The sequence below is a fragment of the Ambystoma mexicanum genome, chromosome 2p, assembly GCF_040938575.1.
Source record: "Ambystoma mexicanum isolate Mex_15411 chromosome 2p, UKY_AmexF1_1, whole genome shotgun sequence".
NCBI lineage: Eukaryota > Metazoa > Chordata > Amphibia > Caudata > Ambystomatidae > Ambystoma > Ambystoma mexicanum.
In genome coordinates this window covers 105,812,835-105,836,797 of record NC_090923.1, presented here as the reverse complement: position 1 = coordinate 105,836,797, position 23,963 = coordinate 105,812,835, and the positions used below count along the sequence as shown (strand labels likewise).

Sequence of the window (23,963 nt, the reverse complement as noted above, 5' to 3'; positions counted from 1 at the left end):
ACATTTTTCTGTAGTGGCTTTTTGGTTACATTTACAGTGTGCTTAAAATGAGCTAGTGGCACCAGATATTTTTCTACTGTGTTTTATGCTTTTTACTCATGCACTTTTGTATTTACCGCAAAGGGCTCTTTACATCTCTTGGTATTAGGTAACCCTGTAGTACACAAGTTGGTAGCGTGACTGAGCAGCCAGGCATATCTTAAGAGGGGTAATGTGAGCTGTACAATGAAATCAGTAAATACAGGTATCCAAGTAAACACGTAAACACTTAAAGTTATAATAATTATATATATATTACACACATACACACACACACACACACAAAAAAACAGCAACTAATAGTAACATCAACCCAAAAGTTAGGATTCTATTTCAATGAGAGCAATAAAGCAGGCGAGTAACTTTTCATATGCTATACATTTTTCAGCACATTGAGTGATGTCATTTGAGGTCAGTAATAACACTTATTTGTGATCACCTTTGCAATATTGAGTTATAGGGAGGGAGACGTTCTAGTTAGATCAGAACATACTTTGTACTTTGAAAAACAATTAGATTCTCCCAGAGGGATGTAGGCAGTCTTTTATCCCAGCAATAATAGTGTCCAACAATTAAAACCTGTAAGGGAACAAGCACCATCAAAGCCAATAGGTTCGGAAGGGGGACTTTAGGGAGCCAGGACAGCCAAAGTCAATGGGCTAGTTCAAAGTTCTGATGCTCTCTTCTTAGAAAACGTTTTAGAAAAGTCAGTAGTTCAAATAGAAAAATCACAGAAGCACAAGAGGAGCCACCTTGAAGAAGCACAAGTTGCAAGGCCAGTGCAAGTGAGTGGAGGTCCACTCCAAAGAGGGTAAAATATCACTCCCCAAGCTAGGAAGCACCACAATTGGCAAACGGTAGATGTACCCCAAGCCCCACAGTACCTGTGAACTGAAGAATTTGTTCCAGCTGGATGCCTTCCTGTTGCAGTGTAGCACACCCTTGTTACTGGTCCTTGTTCGTGGTGACGAATGGGAGGATGCCTGGCAGATTTCTTCAGCAGCACTGGAGAGAGGGGCTCTGCAGCAATGGATTCTCCTTGATTCAGCTGCCTTTTGTGGTTTTCGAACCTTTTTCTCAGCGCCAAAGAAGAACGACAGCTCTGTTTGGAAATTACTTGATCCCTTGGTCCTGGACTCTGGTGAGGGGACCCTGGATTGTATTTGGATTTCCTGCTTCTGTAGTGTCCTCTGGATGCCCACAAAGTTTTGGCCGGGTCGCACTTCTGAAGACAAAATGCGCTCGGTAAGGGGTCCCCAGGCATTGGGATTCTGCAGTCGTGGAAAGTCACAGCAAGTCGGGGGTTGCGCCAAAATGAAGCTTGTCCCACCAGCCCAAAGGAGGAAGTCGTCCCTTACAGGTCTTCCCAGTTAAAACAAAAACGGGGTCAGCACAGCTGCAGGGCTTCACCGGGCACTTTGCGGTCCAGGAGGGTGCTGCTGTTGTCTCGTCACATCTTCTTCGTCAGATGTTGTCCTCCAGTGGTCAACTCTGCATCTAGTCTCAAAAACCTTGCCTTTTAACCAATCAAGTTCCCATTCATTCACATCCCTAGGCTGTCAATCACCCAGCAGGGTGGCTGTACTCCTGGAGAGCCAGCCGGCCAATCGGCCTGACTTTGGTTGGTGAAGGCCTGGGTAAGGATCGTTTATTAGTGTCTGGGATTGAGTGAATTTACTTATCTGAACTTTATCCAACTTTGTGACTCTTTTAATCATCATCAAGTCCCTAAACCATGTTAGCGTTGGACTTTATAAAAGCTAGGGACGCTGTTTATGGTTATTATAAAGTGACCTTTTCTACTTCTAATGCATCCGACTACGTGCTTGTGGTGCACTGGTTATTGAATCAAATGCTTTCCTATTTATTCTAAGGGTGAATGTATATTTCAGTTTTTTAAGTGTTGGTGTGACAATATTGGACTAGATGTTTTTACTTGCTTAGTGTGTATTGTAAAGGTCTAATAAATAATTGTATTTGTATACTTACCTCTCTAACTGGAATTATTGGTGTTGCTCTGTGTGTACCCATTGTATCCGTAGACCACTCACACCACTTCCGAGAGTAAGTCTTGCCGCTCTGCATTAGCTTGATTGGGTTTAGCTAAAGTCTCTGCGTCTCCCTGTCCACCATAATAGAGTGGCCTCCTAAAATCTACCCGAGGATTCATTTTGGAAATCCATCTTAACAGCTATTGTAACCTGTGGCGCTCTTCATAGTACATAGAAGTGGTTAGTACATACATTCTCCTGGGCAGTCACAGGGAATTGGCTAAGATTACATGCCACGCTGCCAAGGGTCTTGGAAAGTAGCGTTCTGAATAATATACTGTTTCATAAAGACCATAGATTCTCCAACGAGAACACTCTTTGAACATTGTAATGGTTAGAACTAAGCTTTATAGACCCAGACCGAGGGTCATAGGCACGTAAGACCATGTTAAAGACCCAAGTGCAGTGAGGGTCTTCAACGAGGTTTATAGGCCCATAACTTGAGGTGCGGCCCGAGAAGGTCTACAAAACTTTTATGGCCCGAAAAAAAAGGAAACATGGGCCAGTAGATATATGAAACTCCTTGTGGGATTGGAGGGTACTTTCAGCACATATCCTAATGAAAAGAAGGTCGAGAAAGATGTGTTTTTTTTTGTTTAAGGCCAAGGCCGCATTGGCCAGGTGCAGCCCAGCAAGAATGGCGCGGTAGTAGGGGGTGGAGCAGAGGCCCTGCGTCGCATCTGCCAGGGGTGAAGGCCCGGGCTGCATCTGGCAGAAATGACGCAGGTGAAAATGGCGGCAGTCACGTGGCAGGGCTCACCAGCACTCCTGAGATAAGAGGGGTGTCTCACAGAGAGCACTGGCTGCAGTGGCAAACGTTAAAGAAGCATGGCTCTCTGCCAATATCCGGGCATTTTCCAATGGCCGCGCTTCCTCAACCTTCCGAGGGATAGAATGACAAGAAAGTAGTTTATGAATTACCATTTTCTTCAACACAGTCCATGCTACATAATGAAATGAGTAAGCTGCGTCTGCTCTACGAGTGATAACTCTGAAACGTCCATACAACAAAGCTAAAGTTACGACTTTAAAAAAAATATATATTTTCATGTTTATTAATTTTAAATATAATACAACACAAAATATACAACCAATATATAAACATAAAACATAAAAGCCAGGATCACCACATTTATGATTACACATTCCCTATAAACAGGAAAATAACGGATTTGATCTAAACCAGGAAGACAACAGACTTATAAATCCAAAAATCTGCCCCACATTTAATCACACAAATTCATTTTCTTGTCCCTGTATAAAATCAATCTCTCCATTCTGGATAAGTTAGGACATTTGTGACGTTGTGGGAATAAACATTCACAAATTACAAGCAGCAATCTGTGAAACCATTGACTCAAACAGATTTGCGTATGACTAACCAAATGAGTGACTATATTAATAACCACACTATAATTTCTGGCTACAGACACAGGGTCACTTTACCACCCTACGTTGAGCGGAGTCAGCCACCAACTAACTAGGCAACATGGTTTCCATTACATCTACCAGACTTTCTTAGCCAGCACTAGGAGGTGGAGAGCAGAGCGTTCACATGTTAAATGTTAAAGTAATCATTATGACATTAAATAAGGAAACACCCACACACTTGATTAGTTAAATAGATCTTTATTTTTGCAGTGCAGGAAACAGGTAATATGTAATTCTAGGTAGGTATATTTGTAAAATGGGTGGTATTCAGGTTGTGACCCTAGCAAGTCCAGCTCACCTGGAGAGTTCAGGGCCAATCGGCACCTTTGGACACCAAGGTTCACTAAATTGGGCTTAGAGAAGTTCCAAGGTCAGCTATTTTTGTAAAGGGACTTTACGCCCCTGCATTGAATTCTATAGGAGAAAGAGAATGTCAATTATAGGAATCCAACTGAAAATGTTTGTGTATACGTTGGTCAAAGAGCACATGTGGCATAGACAGTATGTGGTTTAGCATCACAGATTTAGGTGATGAGAAAAGGTTCGGCAGGAACGCTTTAGAGTTGCAAGAGACGTGGTTGCATAAGAGACAAAGGTGAACTGATGTCAGGGTAATCTGCAGCTGTCCAGTAGCAGTTGTTGCAGGTTAACTAGAATACAAGTGCAGAAGGTGGCCAGGCAGTACATATTGGGTACATCTGTGGTCCTTTTGAGTCTTCTATGTGAAACCTTCCCTGTTGTAGATGGTACAAAAAGTCTGTAAAAACCTGGCTATTCGGCATATACGACTAATGCTCCTAAGCTTGTTTTCACCTGTTGTACTTTCAACCTGTAAATCTGAAACAAGCGCAGTGATACCCCTGGGTTTGGGCGTTACGTAAATGTAATAAATAACTAAAATAAAAAAAATATTTGGCAAAAGTAGGCCACTCATTGTGTTTAGCGCTTGTTCATCCAGCAGTATCCTCTTTGGTTTAGGCTGTGCAGGGCAAGCAGCAAAGCTTCTTCTGGAAGCATAGTGGTCTTGGAGGATTTCAACCTAGCTGGTCCTGCCACGTCAAAGGGACAGCGCCCCAGCTGGTAAGTTGAGAAGCGCGGACCTAGCTTGAGAGAAGCAGAGCAGCGAACATAGTGAGGGTAGCCAGCATTGCGGCTGGCTTCTTTTAACAGTAGCACATTACTTCAAGCTGAGAACTGTGCGTCGGTATGTGCGTCCATTGGAATTAGTCCTTGGTCAGGTGTTGACTAGCTGTACATTCTACCAGTCCTTTTCTCGACTAAGAGTTAAGCGACATGCCTCAGTCACATTACCCTGGTGAGAGTTTGGATTACCTTGGTTGTAAACCCTGTGCACACAGTAAGGTTGTTAGGGAGATTCTTGCACAACCCTCTGGTGAGGGCAGTGTAATCATCTAACCTAATGGTGGAGCATTGCGTCGTCCCAAAAGGAAATACCAGACTCTCCAATGGTAGCTGTAGCAGAGCAGTCAGGTTTATTTTATATATACACGAAGGCATTTTAGAAAAACCAAAGCAATATTCACAGTAAGTAAATCACTTTCGCAATACTTGTAGAACGGCAGTAAGTAATTCAAAAGGTAAGTAAAACACTTATAATAACTTTTAGAATATCTGTTTCAGGTAAGAATTAATAAAACAAGGCCAACATAAAGCAGGTAAATAAATACTTGTCATAATTTCACAGAGGCCTTAGGCTTTAGTAGTCCATCACTATCTAGTAATGAGTGTCTCAGGGTCAGATTAGAGGGTCAAACCAGCAAGGCACAAGCTGTAAAAAGTCATAGGTTCCAGAGTAGGTCTTCACTAGCAAGTAAGTAACAATTGTTGTAGGAAAAAAGGTTCAGAGGAGGCTCCCTGAGTGTTAATAGGCATTGGCATGGGCGAACGTGGATGGGCGAACTCACCAAACACATGAATCAGCACGCCAGCAACACAGGAGCAGCAAAACAACACTAGGTAAGTTCTACCAAGACCCTTACAGTAACTTAAATGTGAAGAAAGAGGATGCAGCATGATGCATCCGCAGCAGACCCGGTCACCAGATTCATGATCATGCAGATGAAAGAAGGGACACTGGAATTGATCTTGCAGCAGCAGAAAGTGAAGAGGCTCCAGGCAAAGGATTCTTCGTGGTTCTGTGATTTTGTCACCCTTTTCAAAACACCAGTGAATAACGGGTACCGTCCGGTCGCTTTGTCTCGCTTTCTCAATCCAGCGCTCTGATGTTGGGACTTCAAGGAGTAGAACCTTGCCTCTGGAGATCTGGAAGGAGTCCACCAAAGCTTCGGGAGGATTCGATCTTCGGAAGGCAATGCACTGCACAATGGCGACAGTTCCCAGAGTATTGGCGGTTTGCAGTCAGTGAAGTACACAGCTCGTCGTGGGATGGCTCGAAATGCAGTTCGTCTTGAGACTGATTGGACCCACCAATCTAAGGGAATCATCCTTTTCGGGGCTCTCCTAACACTTGGAAGAAGGAGTCAGACAGCAGTGATTACTCAGAAGGCATCTCTGGTTGCCTGGAAGTGACTGCGGCGTCTCTCCTCTTGCTCAGTTGCAGTGGTCAGCTTATCTTCAGCCTCAGGATCCATGCCTCTTATGCAGGAACCCAGCCAATCAGCACCCATGCACCATTCAAACTTTAGGTGGTGGCTGTCCTTTCAGGACAGTCAGCCTCCCCAGTTGGAACTGATTCCAGGCAGGCACAGCATAAGACAAAGAACAGCAGAGTTTCAGGAGTCCTCTACTGTTTCAAGCCTTCACGGACACACTGGTGCCTTGGCAGGCTTTCCCATGGAACCCCGCCGAAGACGAAAGTCAAACAAAGGCCCCCCTAACCCTGCACAGTAGTAGGACCAAGAAAGGACATGCTACCTTGAATTGGTGAAAAAAGAACACTGTCACCTTTTTGGGTCAATGGAGACCCTTCTGCGCACTACCACGGCTCTGAGCGTCCAGCCTCTGAGTAAACATCGCACACAAGTAGATAGGATAAAACACTGCCACCAGTCATTCAGATTACCTTGTCACTGTAACCAAAAAGTTACAGGAGCAGTGAGAAAGGGTATACAGTGTAACCCCTCAGCACTCCTAAGGTGGGATGTGCTGATCCCACAATAGAAAAGATAGGAAGGATATAAATATCCCCCTGCTCTTGGAAACATGTGTTCTCACAAGGAAAATAGCAGAAAATAAAAAGGGATGCACAAAGGGCTCCCAGCAACACTGCACAGAGTGCTGTGTGCTGCAAAAGACAGACAAATGCCACAAAACTTGGAGGAAAGCATGACTTCAAGACAAAGGGATGACCCAAAGATAGAATAAAAGAATGAGCGAGTGTGGAAAAAGATTCCCACTCACTCAGAACAAAAAAAATCCAGCAGTCCAGCAAAACGTGCTGCGGGACTGGCATGCGAAGGGGATTTCACATAAAAATGAAAATAACCTAACGGTGATCCACCCAATGCTGTGTCTTTGCAGATTTATATGAGCAGTACATTCGACCGTGCACAGCCTTTGCAATGCCATAAGGGTTACCAGATGAAACACCAAACACATGAAACTGCAACTAAATTAATACACAACAAATCCCACAAGTGTCACACATTTATATTCAACACAGTGTAATAGACATCACTACTACAAATTGTGGGTTTTAAAAGTCTGACATTGTCGGGGTAAATGGTAGCATAGGTGCAGGTTTATATTGTACAGCCAATAATTCTTGTAACATTTTAAAGCGTCTCAAAATGCTAGAAACAACTTGAATTCATGATACTCACCGGCACGGACCTCCTCATTCTCCAGGATCACTCGGTTGTAGATGAAGCGAATGTATTTGGAAGGACTGATGGTCCTAGGCCCTTCCTGACCCAAGAGATGAAGGATGCGAGTAGCCAGGACAGTGAACTCGCAATCTTCTATGAATTCACAGAGATGAGAGAGTCCAGTCTCTTTGCTCTCAGGGTTTTCCTCGATTATGCTGATGATACAGTCCACAATTGCGCGCTTATACTCAAACCCTCCCTGTAAAAATAAAAATATATACTTGAAATGCATATGCTACTAAAAACTATATTTGGCTACTGCACATGTTCAGGGCTACTGAAGTCTGTAGTCTTGGGTTTTAAGAAGGAATGTATCTACTTCAATCAAAAACCCACTACATATATAGCCCTCACTAACTGTTAAACTAAAAATGGTGCTGTTCCAATTTGATACTTGGGGTTCTGGATCATTTTTCTAGGTGCCGTAAACCTTTTGCTGGACTCCGGTTTTAAAATGAAATGCTTAAAGGGACTATTATCATTTCTGGTGTACTGCTTTTGTAGCACATGTTGCTTTAGGGTAGGGGTGTTTAAGCATCTCATATTTAACACCCTGAAAGTATGTTGTGGTGTAGGCTGGTTGCAGCTGTGACTCATTTTATTCCATACCAAGGTCTAAATGGACCATAAGGCACATCCAAAATTGCCATTTAAAAAAACGAAATGGGTTGCAGTTATGTTAGCTAAACCCCTCCACAAAATACAAGTATATAAAACAGTAAATGAACACATCTATGTATCTTACAATAATTCAATCCACACAATTCATAAACCCATTCAATTCATAAAACACATATTGTATCAATTTCATATCCGTTCAGCATTAAGAAAATCCTTCTTACCGAGAAAAACACAGATGATTAAAATGAGTTACATAGAATGCCAAGTCTCCGTCCACATCATGACTGTTCAGGAACGTGATTTCTGCTTCAAAGTGCCCAGTGTTAATCACATTTTCATACTCATCTTTGGTCCCGAATATTTCATCACAATGCAGGAATGCTAAAATTGTCATGTTGCTGTTGTGGAAGGCTACAAAGGCAGCTCTGGTGGTATTTTCAACTGGTGTAGATTAGTTGAAAGACCTCTAGTGATTTTGAGGGAAAACCGGATTGGCTAGCCATCAAAACCTTTGTTGGCTCGCATGGAGGCGATTGGTGGGCTGGCTCAAGCCATACCATGGGCATATGATCAGTGGGATACCCTGTGCATTCCCTCCTGCAAGATGGATGATGGAGATGGGCTGCTGCTCAGGATTCCGGTTTGGCTATACTAGCTGGACCCTGGCTTCTTAGTTGCTGCAACTTGCTCCTTTCCTAATGGTGGAATCCTGCCCAGGGCTCTTCCTTTGCTTCCTGCTGTCCTTGTAGAAATCTTGGCTTCCTGTACAGCTTCCTCACTGGATATGTTGTCTGGCCAAAGTGTCTTAACATAGGGCGTCTTACAGACATTCAATTAGATAGGCTTACTGCTGCCCCCATAATTGAGCAAGAATTCTTAGGGCCTCTTTTTTACCCCTCAACATTTTTGCTTCCCTTCACCACACCCCCAAGCCCCTTGTCCGTTTGGTTCCTGGATCTCTTTTTGATGGTCAGAGGGACCATTATATTCCTTTTGACCCCCTTATAAAAAGGTATATGGTATTGGGTCACCCCCAACGCGTCCAGTGCAGTACCAGGATTGCCTTTCAGGCTCCTCATTTTTGCTGCAAGGTGATGTTATCACAATACACACGTTTTGGGGGTAGGTTGGTGGCAGCTATACTTTAATTTTGTATCCACTAATAGTGCAAGCCATTTTACGCATTGGTAGCCCAATGTACCATTTCAGTAACCCTTGGAGTACCAATGTGTTTTTTTTTGTTTTTTTTTTAAATAGTACTTTCAGCCATTTTGTGTTTTAGGGCTTATTTGTCTAGGGGTCCATGTGAGCTCATTATAGGGGGGGATTTTAATTTATGTGCTAAATTCCTCCCACCTTAGACACCCAGAGCTCTTTTGCTGGAATTAGGACTTTTTAAATTTTAACTCCTGAGTAAGTAGGACCTTTTTCTCACTCTCTCGTGTGTTTTCTCCTGATTTGGATTTTATGTTTTCACTGTTTTTGGAGTCTGACAAACTCCATAGGCATCTGCTTTTTGTATAGTGACACACAGCACCCTCAGTGCAGTATCACTGAGAAATCCTTTGGATTCCTCTTGAGGTTTAAATACCTTTTCTTGGGTGAACTACTATTCCCAAGAATAGTAAGGTGAAATTGATCTTACTTACCTTTCTACTTTGTATATCCAGCACACACCATCTTATGTGGAGGTCTTGGGGGGAGGGGGGAATAGGGTGGGAGTTTACCTAGTAGCCCATTATCCTACTTTCTCATGTAACATTTTGTGTTCCCTTCACTGCTTTAAATGGCTGGTGGCTGTGGTCTAATTTTTACTGCCAGGGTGTTTTTCTACCGCAGGCTGAACCCTCAGCTGCAGTACAGCACCCCTATGTGTCCATTTTGTCAAAATGGCCCGGCCCGGGTCTTCTTTTTTCACCATTTTCTGTTTGTGAGGTCTTTCTTGGCTTTTACTCTGTGTGTTGAGACAGGTTTTAGTCCTTTGTGTGCTTTGCCTTTCGCAGGCTTCAGCCCTGAAGCCCGCCCCTAGCTCCAGTGTGTCTGGAAGAACAGGATTTGAGGGAGGGTCCGAAACTCCCCTGACCTGTGTCTCTAGGAGTGCCTGAACAACACCAGTCTTGATTGACTGGCTGGCTGTCCTGAAAGGGCAGCTACCCTGCTGTGCGATTGACAGCCTAGGCTGTGCATGAATGGGAAAACCTGCTTAAAAGGCGAGGGTTTTGGGACTAGAGGCAGAGTCGACCACTGGAAGAAACATCGGAAGCAGAAATCGTGACTTCGAAGTACCGGTGAAGCCCTGCTACTGTGCCAACCTGCTTTTTTTGTATTGTCAGAGAAGCTCTGGACGGAACGACTTCTCCCCTTGGGTTAGTGAGACCAACTAACCCAGAGACAAACTCCACTTTGGTGCAATCGCCGACTTGATGTGCCTCTCCGATGCTGCAGAAGCCAAATGCCAGGGGTCAAGTGTCCATAACCGAGTGCAACGTCTGCTGCGGAACTATCCGGCAAACAGCTCCAGGAGCCTCCTAAGGACACCCCAGAAGCAGGAAATTCTGATCCACAGTCTCCTCACCAGAGTCCAGGACCGAGGGAGCAAGTAAAGTCCAACCAGAGATATTCGATCTGCATCAGTGCTGTTTGCGAAGCACTGAAACCGCAAAGTGCATCTGAAACGAAGAGAGCCCGTAGCTGCCGACTACCTTCTCGAGTACTGCCGCAGGAGCCCTCCAGATGTCCTCCCTCTTGTCCCCATGACTGAGGCTCAGGAACCAGGGTCTTCTTGGCTGTATCAAGACGGGATTCAGCTGGACCACTTTTCTTCTAACCAGAGGTACTGTTTTGCCTTGGGGTACTTACCTTCTCGCCTTAAGTCGTGCCGTCTCACTTGAGATTTGCACTTGCTTAACTTTGAGTTGATTTCAACTCCCCTTTTGCACAGGCTTGTGTTCCTACAGTGATTTTCTTAACTATCTGACTTTGTGAAAGACTTTTAGCCAAGAAGTGCATCAGAACTATAGACTTTGTCCAATGACTTTGGCTGTCCTGGCTCCCTAAAGACACCCCTTCTGAATCCAATGACTTTGGCATTGCTTGTCTCCCATAGGTTGTAATTTCTTGAACACTTTTATTGCTGGGAAAGGCTTACCTAGACTTCATTGGAGGGTTGCAATTCTCTTTACTTTTTAAGAAAGTATGTTCGAACCTTACTGTCTTTCCTTTTACCCTTCCTTTCTAAAACTCAGAATCTACAAAGTATATTGGTGTTACATATAAATGCAATAATATCCTTGTTATTGAAGTCACTTCAGGGTGTAGGAGAAATGTATTAGCATATCCAAAGAGTATTCACCAACTTTATTGATTTTGAAAATGGATTCCAAAATTTTTTGAACCATTACAAACAATTTTTTTTTAAAGCCCGCTTAACTAAAACTTATGCAAATAAATAAATAACGATTTATAACGGAAACCTTGAGTTTAAGTGTTACTTGGTTACTTGTATTGACTGATTTCACTTGTGCAGCTCTGCTGCTCACATTTACCCCTCTTGGTAAGCCTGGCTGCTCAGTGACACTACCAACTTGTGTTGTACAGACCTATACCAAAAAGTGGGTTACCTAATACCAAGCAGAGAAGTCTTGTGTAGTCTCACACAGTGTGACTGCACCATTTCTTACCCAACACTCATCATGACAGTCTCAATATTGGTCCTAATTGTGCCATTAAAGGTCCCTGGACTATTCCTCTCACTTCTTGTGCGGGTGGCCAAGGCTGAGTAGCAGTCGTACTTACCAACTAGTAAAGTTGGTCATCTGACCATCAGCCCCTTATAGTGATTGGCTGGCTGGCCGTTGGCCTTCACATGTCTAGAAAGGGAATTTGTCCTGCCCCTGTAGTAGTCACTAGGTTTCCTGTTCTGCAACCAGTATAAAGGAGGTCTTCTGAGCTGCTGAAGGAGAGGTTTGCTGCGATTCTTGCCATGTTCAACCGGTACCTGGTGTTAAGGCAGTTTTTGTACCACCCACTATTGAAGATTCTACATCAACTGAATCTAGGGGAAAAGACTAAAACACCTGAAAGAAAGAGAAGCCAAACCGCTCATAAATTTGGGTAGCGTGGGCAGAGCAACAAGGCTTACCTTTAAGATAGAGATAGTAGGTCGGCACAGAGGTACAATTAGTCCATAAGCCTAAATCTAGAAAATGGCCCACCCTAATGTACTGAACAATTTACAAGAAATCCGGTTGTACTTATAGGAGCAAAATATCCAAACCAGATATGCACAAACCACTGTACCTAGCAAGTTAGGGCAGGCAATGGTTAAAACGGCAAAATAATCGGGAAACATAGCAAAAATCTGCTACCTACAAGTTAACGGAACAAGCAAGTGAGAGAGAAAGATAACATATATATATATATATATGTTACTTTGCATTTATATAGCGCCTTATATACCATTGGTATGGTCTAAAGGCGCTGATAGGTTGAACGCCCTTGGGAACCGAAGTTCAGATCAGTAGAGGGGGTAGAGAGAGACAAAAAGATGCATGTGAGCACAGGGTATGTGTGCAGCTCGTGCGATATCCGTGTAGTAGCTCCTTCTTAGCGGTAGGTGTGGTGGTTGAGAGATCAGGAGAATGTGTTAGTTCAGGCAGGTTTTATCGAGAACGGCTGCGGCTGCGTCAGGCCTGAGGAGAAGACCTGGCTGGGGGGTGTGAGACCAGCAGTGTCAACCTAGAATGATGTGGAGTAAGCAGCGGATGTTGGTATGAGAACAGTTATACCGAATGGTGTCATAGTATCTCTGTGTTCTACTTGAGTGGTGGTGTAAAGGAGAGAGTAGGCATGGCGGTGTGATATGAGTCATCACACGTTCTTTGCATTCTAAACCATACTATATACATCGCGCAATTCAATGCGTTCCAGTCCGTACCGTGGACACTTATCCATTCTCAACGTAGCTCAACGTACTGATCCATTCTAGAATCTGGGCACTCGATCGCCCCAGGCACTCATTTGCTCCAAGAACTCATCCGCTTATGCCCTCACGCGTGCTATGCGTTTACCTGTTTTACGTACTTACCCACTCTACGCACTCACCCCTCTACGCACTCACCCCCACACCTCCTCTACACACTTATCCCCTCTGAATATACATCCATACACCCATCCGCCCCATGCACCCATCCGCCCCATGCACTCATCGGCTTCATACACCCGTGCGCTCAGTACAGTCGTCCGTTCTGAACACCCGTCCGTTCCATGCACTCATCCGCCCCATGCACTCATCCGCCCCATGCACCCATGCGCCCCATACAGTCATGTGCCCCATACAGTCATGCGCCCCATACACCCATGCGTTCTATACACCCGTCCGCTCCAAACACTTGTCCGGTCACACACTCCTCCACTCCCTACACTCCTCCTGTCCATACCCTCATCCGGTCCATACCCGCATTCATCAGCTATCCAGACTCGTTGGCTCTACTTACTCATCTGCTCCACATACTCATCTGATCTACACTAGTCCTGTTTACGCTCATCCGTTCTGCACATTCATCCGGTTTGCGCATTCTTGCGTTCTACTCGCTTCTCTGAAATTTACACACTCACCCCTTCTACGCACTCACCCCTCTACGCTCACACCCCCTCTGCGCGCTCACACCCCCTCTGCGCGCTCACACCCCCTCTGCGCACACACACACCCCCCTCTGCGCGCACACCCCCCCCCCTCTGCGCACACACCCCCCCTCTGCGCACACCCCCCCCCCTCTGCGCACACCCCCCTCCCTCTGCGCACACAGACCCCCCCCCCCTCTGCGCACACACACACACCCCCTGTCCAGCGCACACACCCCCTCCAGGGCACTCATCAGCTCCAGGAACTCATCTGATCCATGGACATATGCACAAACTCGTGCTTTTCACGCATCCAACAGCGATGTCCTATTCTATATATTCAATCTCATACACTCGTCTGTTCTATATGTTCATCGGCTCTGCGCACTTGTGCGCTCCATACACCCCTCCACTCCATATAACCCTCCACTCCGCACACCCCTCCGCTCACCCCTACACTCCGCACACCCCTCCGCTCCATACTCTCCCTCATCCGCTCCATACCCTCATCCGCTCTGCACTTCCAAGTTCATCCGCTATCCACTCAATCATGCGCTTTATTTCCCTCTCCTGCGGAAACCTGCATACTATGACCTGGAGCTGTCACATGCTCTACAAACTCATCCGTTCTACACACTCATTTGGTTTACACTCATCTATTCTTCACATTCATCTATATTACGCACTCATGCGCGTTACACGCTCATCCGTTTTATATACCCGTCCGCTCTACACACTCATCTGTTTAACATGTTCATCCATTGTATACAGGCATCCGCTATATAGCTGTCTTTTCTTCCACTCACCGTAATCGTATTTCTGATGCTTGTATCTGCTTAGATTCACATGCTGTGCATAGGCCGACATCTAGTGGAAGCTGCAGAGTATTACAGTTTGTTTTTCGAAAATGGGCGTCGACACAGGGCATGCCAGTAATACTATCCCTAGTGTGACGTCCACTGTACCCATGATCCCTCACGAGTCTAGGACCCTCAGATTGTATTTTTTTTGACATGAGGTAGCATGAGGAGTAGCGCGAGTACAGATTATCCAAGCAGAAAGATAGAAAGATAAGACTACAAGCATCCATGCGCCTTCTCTCAGAAGGGAAGAAGGGCGGGTCGCATGTGAATCTAAGCAGATACCAGCATCAGAATTACGATTACGGTGAGTAATGTATCCCTTCTGAGGCTTGTGGAATCTGCTTAGATCACATGCTGTGTATAGATTAGCGAGCAGTGTTAGAAGGAGGTGGGATGTGAGAAGGGTCATGAGCAAATAAATGTCTTAGAACCACTTGTCGCACTTGAGTATCTGTCTTGGAATGGGTGTCAATGCAGTAGTGCTGAGTAAAAGTGTGAATAGAGCTCCAGGTAGCTGCTTTGCAAATGGTGTCAAGGGGTACATTTGCAATAAAAGCCACAGTGGCCCCCAATGCCTCTTGTAGAGTGGGCTCTTAGCGTGAAAGGTAGAGTTTTTTCAGAAAGGGAGTAACACAGCTGGATACAGTTTATAATCCACTTAGAGATGGCACCTTTAGAGACGCGATCTCCCTCTTTGCCTGTAGCTACGGAGACAAACAGTTGGTCTGTTTTCCTCAGCGGTCTGGTTTTGTTTACATAGTATAGGACCGCCCTACGCACATCTAGGGTGTGTAGTTTCACCTCATTCGAGCTTTGTGGGTCTTGGAAGAAAGCCGGAAGCTTGATGGACTGGTTCACGTGGAATTTGGAAATAAACTTAGGTGAGAACCTAGGGTGTGTTCATAAAACCAGTTTATCTTTATGGACAGTAAAGAAAGGGTCCTACACTGACAGAGCCTGAATTTCACTGACCCTTCTTATAGACGTAATGGCTACCAAGAAGGAAGTTTTATATGTCAGGTGTTTGAGACTGCTCTTATGCATGGGCTCGAAGGGAGGGCCCATGAGTTTAGCAAGCACCACATTAAGGTCCCACCATGGTGATGCGTTAGAAATTGGAGGGTGGAGTCTCTTTACTCCTTCCATGAAGGCTTTAACCACTGGTACTTTCCACCACAATACCTTGTTATGCGAGGTGGTGTACGCTGACAGAGCTGCCAGGTGTACCTTCAGTGAATTAAATACCAACCCTGTGTCCAGCAGGTGGCGCATGTAGGTGACTATAGTGGAAGGAGTGCAATCAACTGGGTTGATTTGCTTATTCTGGCACCAGAATCTCTTCCATTTGTCAAAGTAGCAATATCTCGTGTTTGGCTCCCTAGATTCTTTTAGGATGTCCATACATCTCTGAGGTAAATTGAGATGTCCAAACTCGATGACCTCAGGAGCCATGCTGCCAGGTTCATTGAGTTGTGTTGAGGATGTACTGTCTGACCTTGGTGCTGGGACAGTAGGTTGTACCAGCACGGGAGCTTGATGGGTTCGCACACCGGTAGTCTGCGTAAGTGTGGGAACCACGGTTGCCTCGCCCACATGGGTGCATCTAGGACGAGCGTCATCGATTCCCTGTGCATCTTGTTGATCACCTTCCTGATGAGGGGGGTTGGTGGAAAAGCGTACACAAACATCCCTGACCAGTTCATCCACAGGGCGTTCCCCTGGGAGTCTGGTTGGGGGAACCTGGATGCGAATCCTGGGCACTGTCTGTTTTCGCTTGTGGCGAATAGGTCTATAGTGGGGAAACCCCACTGAGAGAAGATATCTTCTACGATTTCTCTGTGTAGACACCATTCGTGTTCTTGTGGGAGGGGATCCCTGCTCAAAGCATCCGCCAGAGAATTGAGATCCCCTGGAACATGTTGAGATGACAGGTAGATGTTCTGTCTGAGTGTCCATATCCAAATTTTCTGGGCAAGCTTGGACAGATTTGGCGAACGAGTCTCTCCTTGCTTGTTCAGGTAAAACATTGCTTTTGTGCTGTCTGTCAGGATCTGCGCTGACAGGTTTAACAGGTAGGGCTCGAACGCTTGAAGAGCTCTGAATACTGCCAGAAGTTCTAGCAGATTGATATGATTCTTGGCCACTGAGTGAGACCAGAGACCCTGAGCTGTGTGGTGGAGAAGGTGTGCTCCCCACCCTGACAGGGATGAGTCTTTTGTGACTACAGCCTGTATCTCTGGATCGTAAAAGGGTTTCCCCTTTGACAGGTTTTCTCTTGTCCACCAGTGAAGACATTGTACAAGTGTTGTCGAAACGACCACTAGATCGTCCCACTGACCACTTGCCTAAGACCACTGTTTCGCCAACCATTCTTACATGGGACGCATGCGCAGGCGCACGTGGGGGACCAGGTAAATACATGACTCCATCATGCCCAGCAAACGCATCGCTTTGCGCACCGTTATCTGGCGACAGGCCTGATATAGCGGAATTTGCAGCATTATATTCCGAATTCTCTCCTCTGATGGAAAGCCCAACCATTCTTGTGTGTTTAGGACAGCTCCTAGGAACTGTTTGGAGGTGCTTGGCACCAGACATGACTTTTTCTCGTTTATGGAGAAACTCAATTCGAAGAGGAGGTCGAAAGTTCTTTGAATATTTGATCTGCAAATTACTGGGGTCTCCCCCGTGACGAGCCTGTCATCCAGGTAAGGGTACACTGGGATTGCCTCCCTGCGTAGGTGTGCCACCGCCAGTACCTTGGTGAATACCCTTGGAGCCGAGGCTATACCGAAGGGCAGTACCTTGAACTGGTAGTGCTGACTGTCCACCTTGAAGCGCAAGAATCTTCTGTGCGCTGGGAACATGGAAATATGAAAATAGGCATCTTTCATGTCCAATGTTGCCATGTAATCCCCCTTTTTAGGAGGGGGATTACCTCTTGGAGAGTAGTCATGCAAAACCTTTGGGGCTTGACATACTTGTTTGCAGACCGTAAGTCCAATACTGGGCACATTGTCAAATCTTTTTTGGGCACAAGGAAGTAGGTTGAATAAATACCCCTGTATCCTGGTGTCCCGGGACGAGTTCTATCGCATTCTTTGCTAGAAGATTGGCGATTTCTTCGAGGAGGATCTTCTGGTGGTCTAATGAATGTACTTTTTGACGTGGAGGGTGGTTTCGGGGAGGCTCTAACAGTTCTATGCAGTATCCTGCGGACACTGTGGAAAGCACCCATCTGTCTGATGTGATCCCTTCCCAAGCTTGGGTGAAGTTGGTAATGCGTCCCCCTACTCGGGATGCGTGAGAAGGGACCCTGAATGGAACGTCACTGTTTTGCGGGAGGCGTGCCGCCGCCTCTATTGGGGATGCCTCTACACTTACCACGTTCCCTCTTGTTACCCCTGCCATAACCTTTGGTAGACTGCTGGTTGTTGTTATTCCATGGTGTAACCTGCCCCTGGGAATAGGTGGAGCCTCTTTGTGATTTGTGGCCGCGTGGGTGACGAAAATTGCCATTTCCTCTTTGATTGGGGGGGTTTGTTAGTTAACTGGCCCAGGGATTTGAGAGTCTCGTATTCATCTTTCGCATTTTTTAAGGCATCCTCTACCGCCTTGGCATACAGTAGATCGTGCTCCACCGGTTTGTCTATTAAAGATGCTTGTGTCTCGGGTTTAAACCCAGATTGTCTTAACCAAGCATGTCTTTTGATAACAGTGCTCTCTGCTATCAGTCTGCCGGCGTAATCCGCAGCATCAAAGGATGCCTTAAGGATGCAACCGGATATGGCTCTTCCCTCCGACGCAACCTGCGCCAACTGGCTTTTTAAAGGTTGCGGGCCGGAGTCAATGAGCGCCGCAACTTCTTCCCACTGATGGCAGTTGTAACTCACCAGTAGGGTGGTGGAGTTGGCAATCCTTGCCTGGTAGGCGGAAGTGGAGGCTACCTTCCTTCCCAAACCATAGATCTTCTTGCTCTCCTTGTCGGGGGAGCTTCAGACGATAAGGGTGTTCCCGCCCTCTTTCGGGTATTAGTCACTACCAGGGAGTCCGGCTTCAGTTGCCCCCTTATGTAGAGTGGGTCTGATTGTGCTGCCCTGAACAGTTTTTCAATCCTGGGGTTTACTGCCCTGGTGAGATTGGGATTGAGAAGGGAAGGGTCTATTCTCCTTTGAATTGACTTGAGAATAGGGATGGCCTGGGCAACAGGTCTCTTCTCTCCCACTAGTTCCTCAGCAAAGTCCCTCTCCTCCTGTGCTCCCTGCGTATCTATGCGGAAGTATTCAGCCGCTCTAGATAAAACCTCATTTAAGAGAGGTTGGTTGTCGACAGGAGAGTCGGTAACCGGGGGTTCCTTGTCTACTCTGTAGACTTCTGTATCATCTTCGTCCTCCTCTTGGCCCTCGTCATGCCCATAGTAATCCATTCCAGTATGGACATCCAAAGTGGCCAATTCTGGATCCTCGTTAAATGATGGATCCTCATCATATTGAGAGTATGGCTGAACGTGGTAAAGGTCAGAAGACCTACTTTACGTTGGTGCCTCAACTTGAGGTTTTTTACCAGGGGGTTGCGGGTCTTGAGACCCTGACGGGGTTGCCCTGTCAGGGTTATAGGCGAGGAAGTGTTGTGGATTTTTGTGAAACAAGTCTGCTAGGGATGACATTCTAGACATAACTCTGTCTATATCCTCACTTGACCATTCTTTAGAGCTGGGGATTATCCTCTCCTGGGAGTGTTTCCCTGCTATATCCTGACTGGACCTATGGCCTTGTGCAGGGGTCTTGGATATTTTTTCAGAAGATTGTGACTTGTCCTTATGTGTCTGGTGCAGATGAAGGCTGAGAATGCTTTTTCTGCTATTTTCCCCCCTCCCCGTGACTGGAAGAGTGCTTCACCGGTGTCTTCACCTTTTAGGAGCTCTTCGACGTCTGGCGTCAAGATCCGGGGGTAGTGTCCCTTTCCTTAGTGAGTGGAGGTCGGGGCATGGGAGCAGCCGTTACGCAGTCTGCTGATGCCGAATCCTGGAGTGCGGCCTGGGGATGGTGGTCGTCTTCTCCCGACGATTGAACCTTTAGGGAGCGAGGCACTCTTGGCAACAGTGGATGGTTGCCTGGTGTCATGCGGACTTCTTGATCGAGAACGCCCAGAGGACACTGATTCAGTGGACCGTTCTCTGCGTGCCTCCCTCTGAGAACTCGACGCGCGCGCTGAGTCTTGGTTGGACTTCGAGTGCTTAGTGGATGTGTTGTGGGTAGCGCTAGTGTCGCCGGGGGTGTTCCCCATAGCTGCACTCCCGGACATCCTTCCGAGGTCAGGGACTTGCGCTTGGCTGTCTCTCGATGCCACGTTGCCCTCGCCACCCGATAGGATGGCGTCGCTGCCATGGCCTCTCGTTGCCTGGCGTGGTGGGCCCAACGTTTGATCGAACGGTCCTTTAGAGTCTTCGGTTTAAACCGACTACACGCTCTGTAATTCGCCTCGGGGAGGGTTCCTTGGCAAGCAGAGGTTACAGGTAGCATGTCTGTCAAACCAAGGGTACTGTAACGCTCACATGGTATCCACGGGGACGTCACTCAGCCTGTTCTGACCTCTTACGACCTCAAACCCTTCCCTGGAGGCTATTCGACTGGAGACTGGGCCTGAAACACAGGATTGGTAGAGTTTAACTCCCTATTGTCTGTGTGCTTGAACCCCTTCTTCCCCGGGGTCCAACCCTTCCCTTTGATCCACAGCTCACCTTGTTTTCTTGGATAGTGTGATCTCTGTCCTGCCTTCAGCGCAGGGGCGCGTTGATTGATGCGGGCTCGTTGCTGCCTAGTTACTTCACTGGCAAGAGTCTGACAGGTAAGTATAATGAGTCTTTTGAACAGTTCTCTAACTTCGTTCCTTTCCTTCCTTAGATGATGGCCGGCATCCGGGGATGGAGGCGTGCTGCTGAGATGAGTAGCACTGAAGGTGAGTGAGAGCGCGATGCGCGGTGCATCCCTTTCGTATTTACATTGAACTGAGTTATTTTTCTGTGTCTTTTAGCTGCCGCGACGTTTTTAGCGTGGATGCCGCTTATGAAGAACAAATGCGGTGGGTAGGCGCGGTATGCGGCGTCTCTAGATGTTTCCACGCTAACCTGGAGTGTCTTTTCCCTCTTGCAGATGGATGAGAAGTTCTGGAGACAGAGTTCCCCCAGAGTGGCTGGGATTCACGTAAGCGTTTGAAGCTTGTACAGTATTTCAAAAAAAGCGAAGATTTGCAGAATGCTTACTAATGTCTTTTTTCTGTTCTTTTCCCTTCTCCTTAAGAAGCGGCGTGCCGGGATGGGAATGACACCGCCGAAGATGCCCGCAGAACAGAAGGAGCAATGACTGATGGGCAGAAGCGCTGCAAGGTAAGGCTGTTCCTAACGGTGTTCTTGTTCTTGCAGGAGGTGAGCACAGAAGAAAGATGCAGGCCTACTGGAGACCGATCCGAACACAGTGAGTGTCACGCTGCAGGTGCAGAAAACGCAAAGCATGTTTCTCAGCCTGGGTGTGGCTTAAATAGTCTCTGGGTATCCCAGGTGCCTCTGGGCTGAACCACACCCAAAAGACTAGACCGCACATGCAGTTCTGGGAACCGAAATATGTGGAGGCATCCATCTTGTCCCCATCAATGCACTACAAGTCCAATCCCCAATGTTATCCTAAGGGAATGAGTGAGACTGGTGCCACAAGCGCCAAGTCTGACTCCAAGTGGGTCTTTGGAAGGATGGAGAGGCCCTTGAGGGCCATGTAGGTGATCGTGGACTGGCTCCAGCCCGACATCTTGGAGGGCTGGGGACATGAGGGGCAGGAATCTTGACAGGTACTTGTGGTTGCACTTAGGGCAAAATTGGAAAGGGGTACCCTCCATACACACCCTGTGGCAGCGGCCTAGTGTGTGTAGGAATATATAAGAAAATGTATTATATATATATATATATATATATATATATTGTTGAGTATGTACCACCCCCCACTCTCCCTACTTGTAGGGGCCGAGGCCAGAGGCCTTCCTAGGCCCAAGTCCTTTGTGCTGGTCTCAACGGTTGTTTTCTTCTCCAGGCCAGCGTCAAGTGTCGAACTTCGGTGACTCGACGTTGGGATGTAGAAAACGGGGAAATCGTATGATTTTTTGCAAAATTATGGCTAAGGCCAGGGAACTCCGCGGGATGCTTCCGACCAGTATGGCGGAAAAAAACAATCTGAGGGCCCTAGACGCGTGAGGGATCATGGGTACAGTGGACATCACACTAGGGATAGTATTACTGGCACGCCCTGTGTCGACACCAATATTCGAGGTTTCGAAAACAAAACTGTAATACTCCACTAGATGTCGGCCTATGCACAGCATGTGATCTAAGCAGATTCCACAAGCCTCAGAAATAATAACCTAAATACCCCTTGAAAGAAGGTTGGCCAAATGCCATCCAGCCAATCGCAACAAGGAGCTGTGAGCAACCATATTGGTGGTTCACTGGGCCTGCCACTCAGTGGGGAAAAAGGTTTCCACTCACTCAGGGTCATAGAAAAATAATCTAACCTAACACATGTGCACGCAGTCATCCCCTTTAGTAGGTGGCTTTGTGCCTACTCGAGCTGAAGAGAACATTCATTTGTTCATTAGAATGCTTGATGGAAAAAACACTTGAATGAAGCTTGGAATGTGCTACAAAAACTATTTGAAGCAGTTTGATATAATGCATTCAAAAGCGGTTTTTGTGTTACAATAAGTGATAACATGCAGAAGGATTCTTGATCTCCAGCAGTGAACACGAACATACTACCATATCGACTTACCATTTAATGGCTGTAAAGTGGCGCAGAAATGTATTTTAGAAGAAACTGTAAGGATATTTGGCGTGTTACAGCACAGAGTACAGCACTACTGCACAGGTAGCAATTTTTTTTTTTGATGCAGCACCACCACATGGGTGTGGTGCATTGCTATATGTGTTGCCAGAGTAACATGGACATATAAGTAAAGACAAGCTATTCAGTCAAAAACGATTTTTACATATAAGATGCAAATCTATTTTTACAGTTAAAAACACATGTGCACATTCAAAAATGCACACTATTTTTCACCTGAAATGCCTATGGTGCAAGAGACACATTTGAAAATTAATAACTGACCTTATTAATAACTAACCTGACTAATAAAACTGCATTTAACATAACCCACTAATAAAAATGTGTCTCCACTGCAGAATTAGGCCTACTCTGAAAGTGAACTTTTAAACGCACATTCATTTTTTTTTCTCTGCTGCTCTGTCCACATAACTACAGGAAGCAAAGAGCTCGAAGGGACAGGAAATCAGTTGGTTACAAATTTTTACTGTAGAAATGAGCCATTGTGTAGTGAGGGAGGAGATGACATGATTGATTCTGATTGGAGCAGCGTCATAGCAAGTATCATGCTAGAGGCTGTGATTAGAGTTTTGCTGGGGAAGCTTGAGGAGAGGGGGAGAAGAATCGAGATCTTGCAGAGCTGGGAGAAGGACCCGTTTCCTGGCTGAAGCATTCCTGCTGCAAAAGCTGAGAATTCCAGGCAATAACCCTGGTTTGAGAACGACAGACGCTTGTTTTCACTGGGGTTAATCTTCAAGGGAGCCAAATTCAGAAAGAGAATAGCCTGAGAAAACTCATGCTGAACAGATAAGGTAATTACAGAAGTGTGGGAGCCGTCCGAAAGTGTGCGAAACTGTTCAGTCAGTGTATTCGAGGGAGTCCCAGTCCCTTATCAGCATATGTAATGTTACCAATTGAATATATTCTCGCAGTTCTCTGTTCATTTTATTACAAATAATGTTGTACCATTTCATTTATTTCTGTAAAAAAGGGTTAAACTGTGTTTAAAGGAAATTTCTATAATACAAAAATATCTGAAAACAGGGGAAAAGGTTTAAACGTGGGTAGATTTTTAAACAGTGCAATTGTCATTTTAAGGCAGATGTGTGCATGATTATATTCAGTATGGACAGTTGTGAGTGACTGTTTGTAGCATAGCTTGTTGGAGGTACATGAGCCAACGGGAATAGAGACTCTCTGGACATAGTTCCATACCGTATATAAGGTAGTGGAAATTACCACAAAAATACCACAATAGCCCATGGTGGCATACAACACTAACACTGAAAATGTGGTATCCCTAAAATGTAGGCCTGAGGTCTCTCTAGTGATCAAGAACAATCTAGATAAAAAACAAGGGATGTTGGATATTGGGGCCACAAATAAACCAACCACGCAAATTATCGCGCACATTATCTAAATAGGTCTGAATTCTGAAATAATGCAATGTATTATTGTTATGTGTGATCCAATATGAATACAGAGAGTGATTATTGCTAAAGGTATTTTGGCGGTAAGAAAATACCGCAAAGCCCCAAATATCCATAAAATACCCAACATATTTATGGTGCGTTGCAGGCCGGGAAAGTGATCATAGAGTACCTACTGGGCGTGGCAAGCGTG

The 23,963-nt window shown here is 45.9% G+C and overlaps 1 protein-coding gene across 1 annotated transcript in view; it reads right to left on the bottom strand.

The window, feature by feature from the left end:
* Nucleotides 1–23,963, bottom strand: part of COPG1 (COPI coat complex subunit gamma 1) — a 569,339-nt gene that overhangs the window by 353,651 nt on the left and 191,725 nt on the right. Inside the window, exon 14 of the mRNA XM_069643344.1 lies at nucleotides 7,325–7,568. Within this exon, the coding sequence (XP_069499445.1) occupies nucleotides 7,325–7,568 (244 nt within the window). The remainder of the gene's footprint in view (nucleotides 1–7,324; nucleotides 7,569–23,963) is intronic.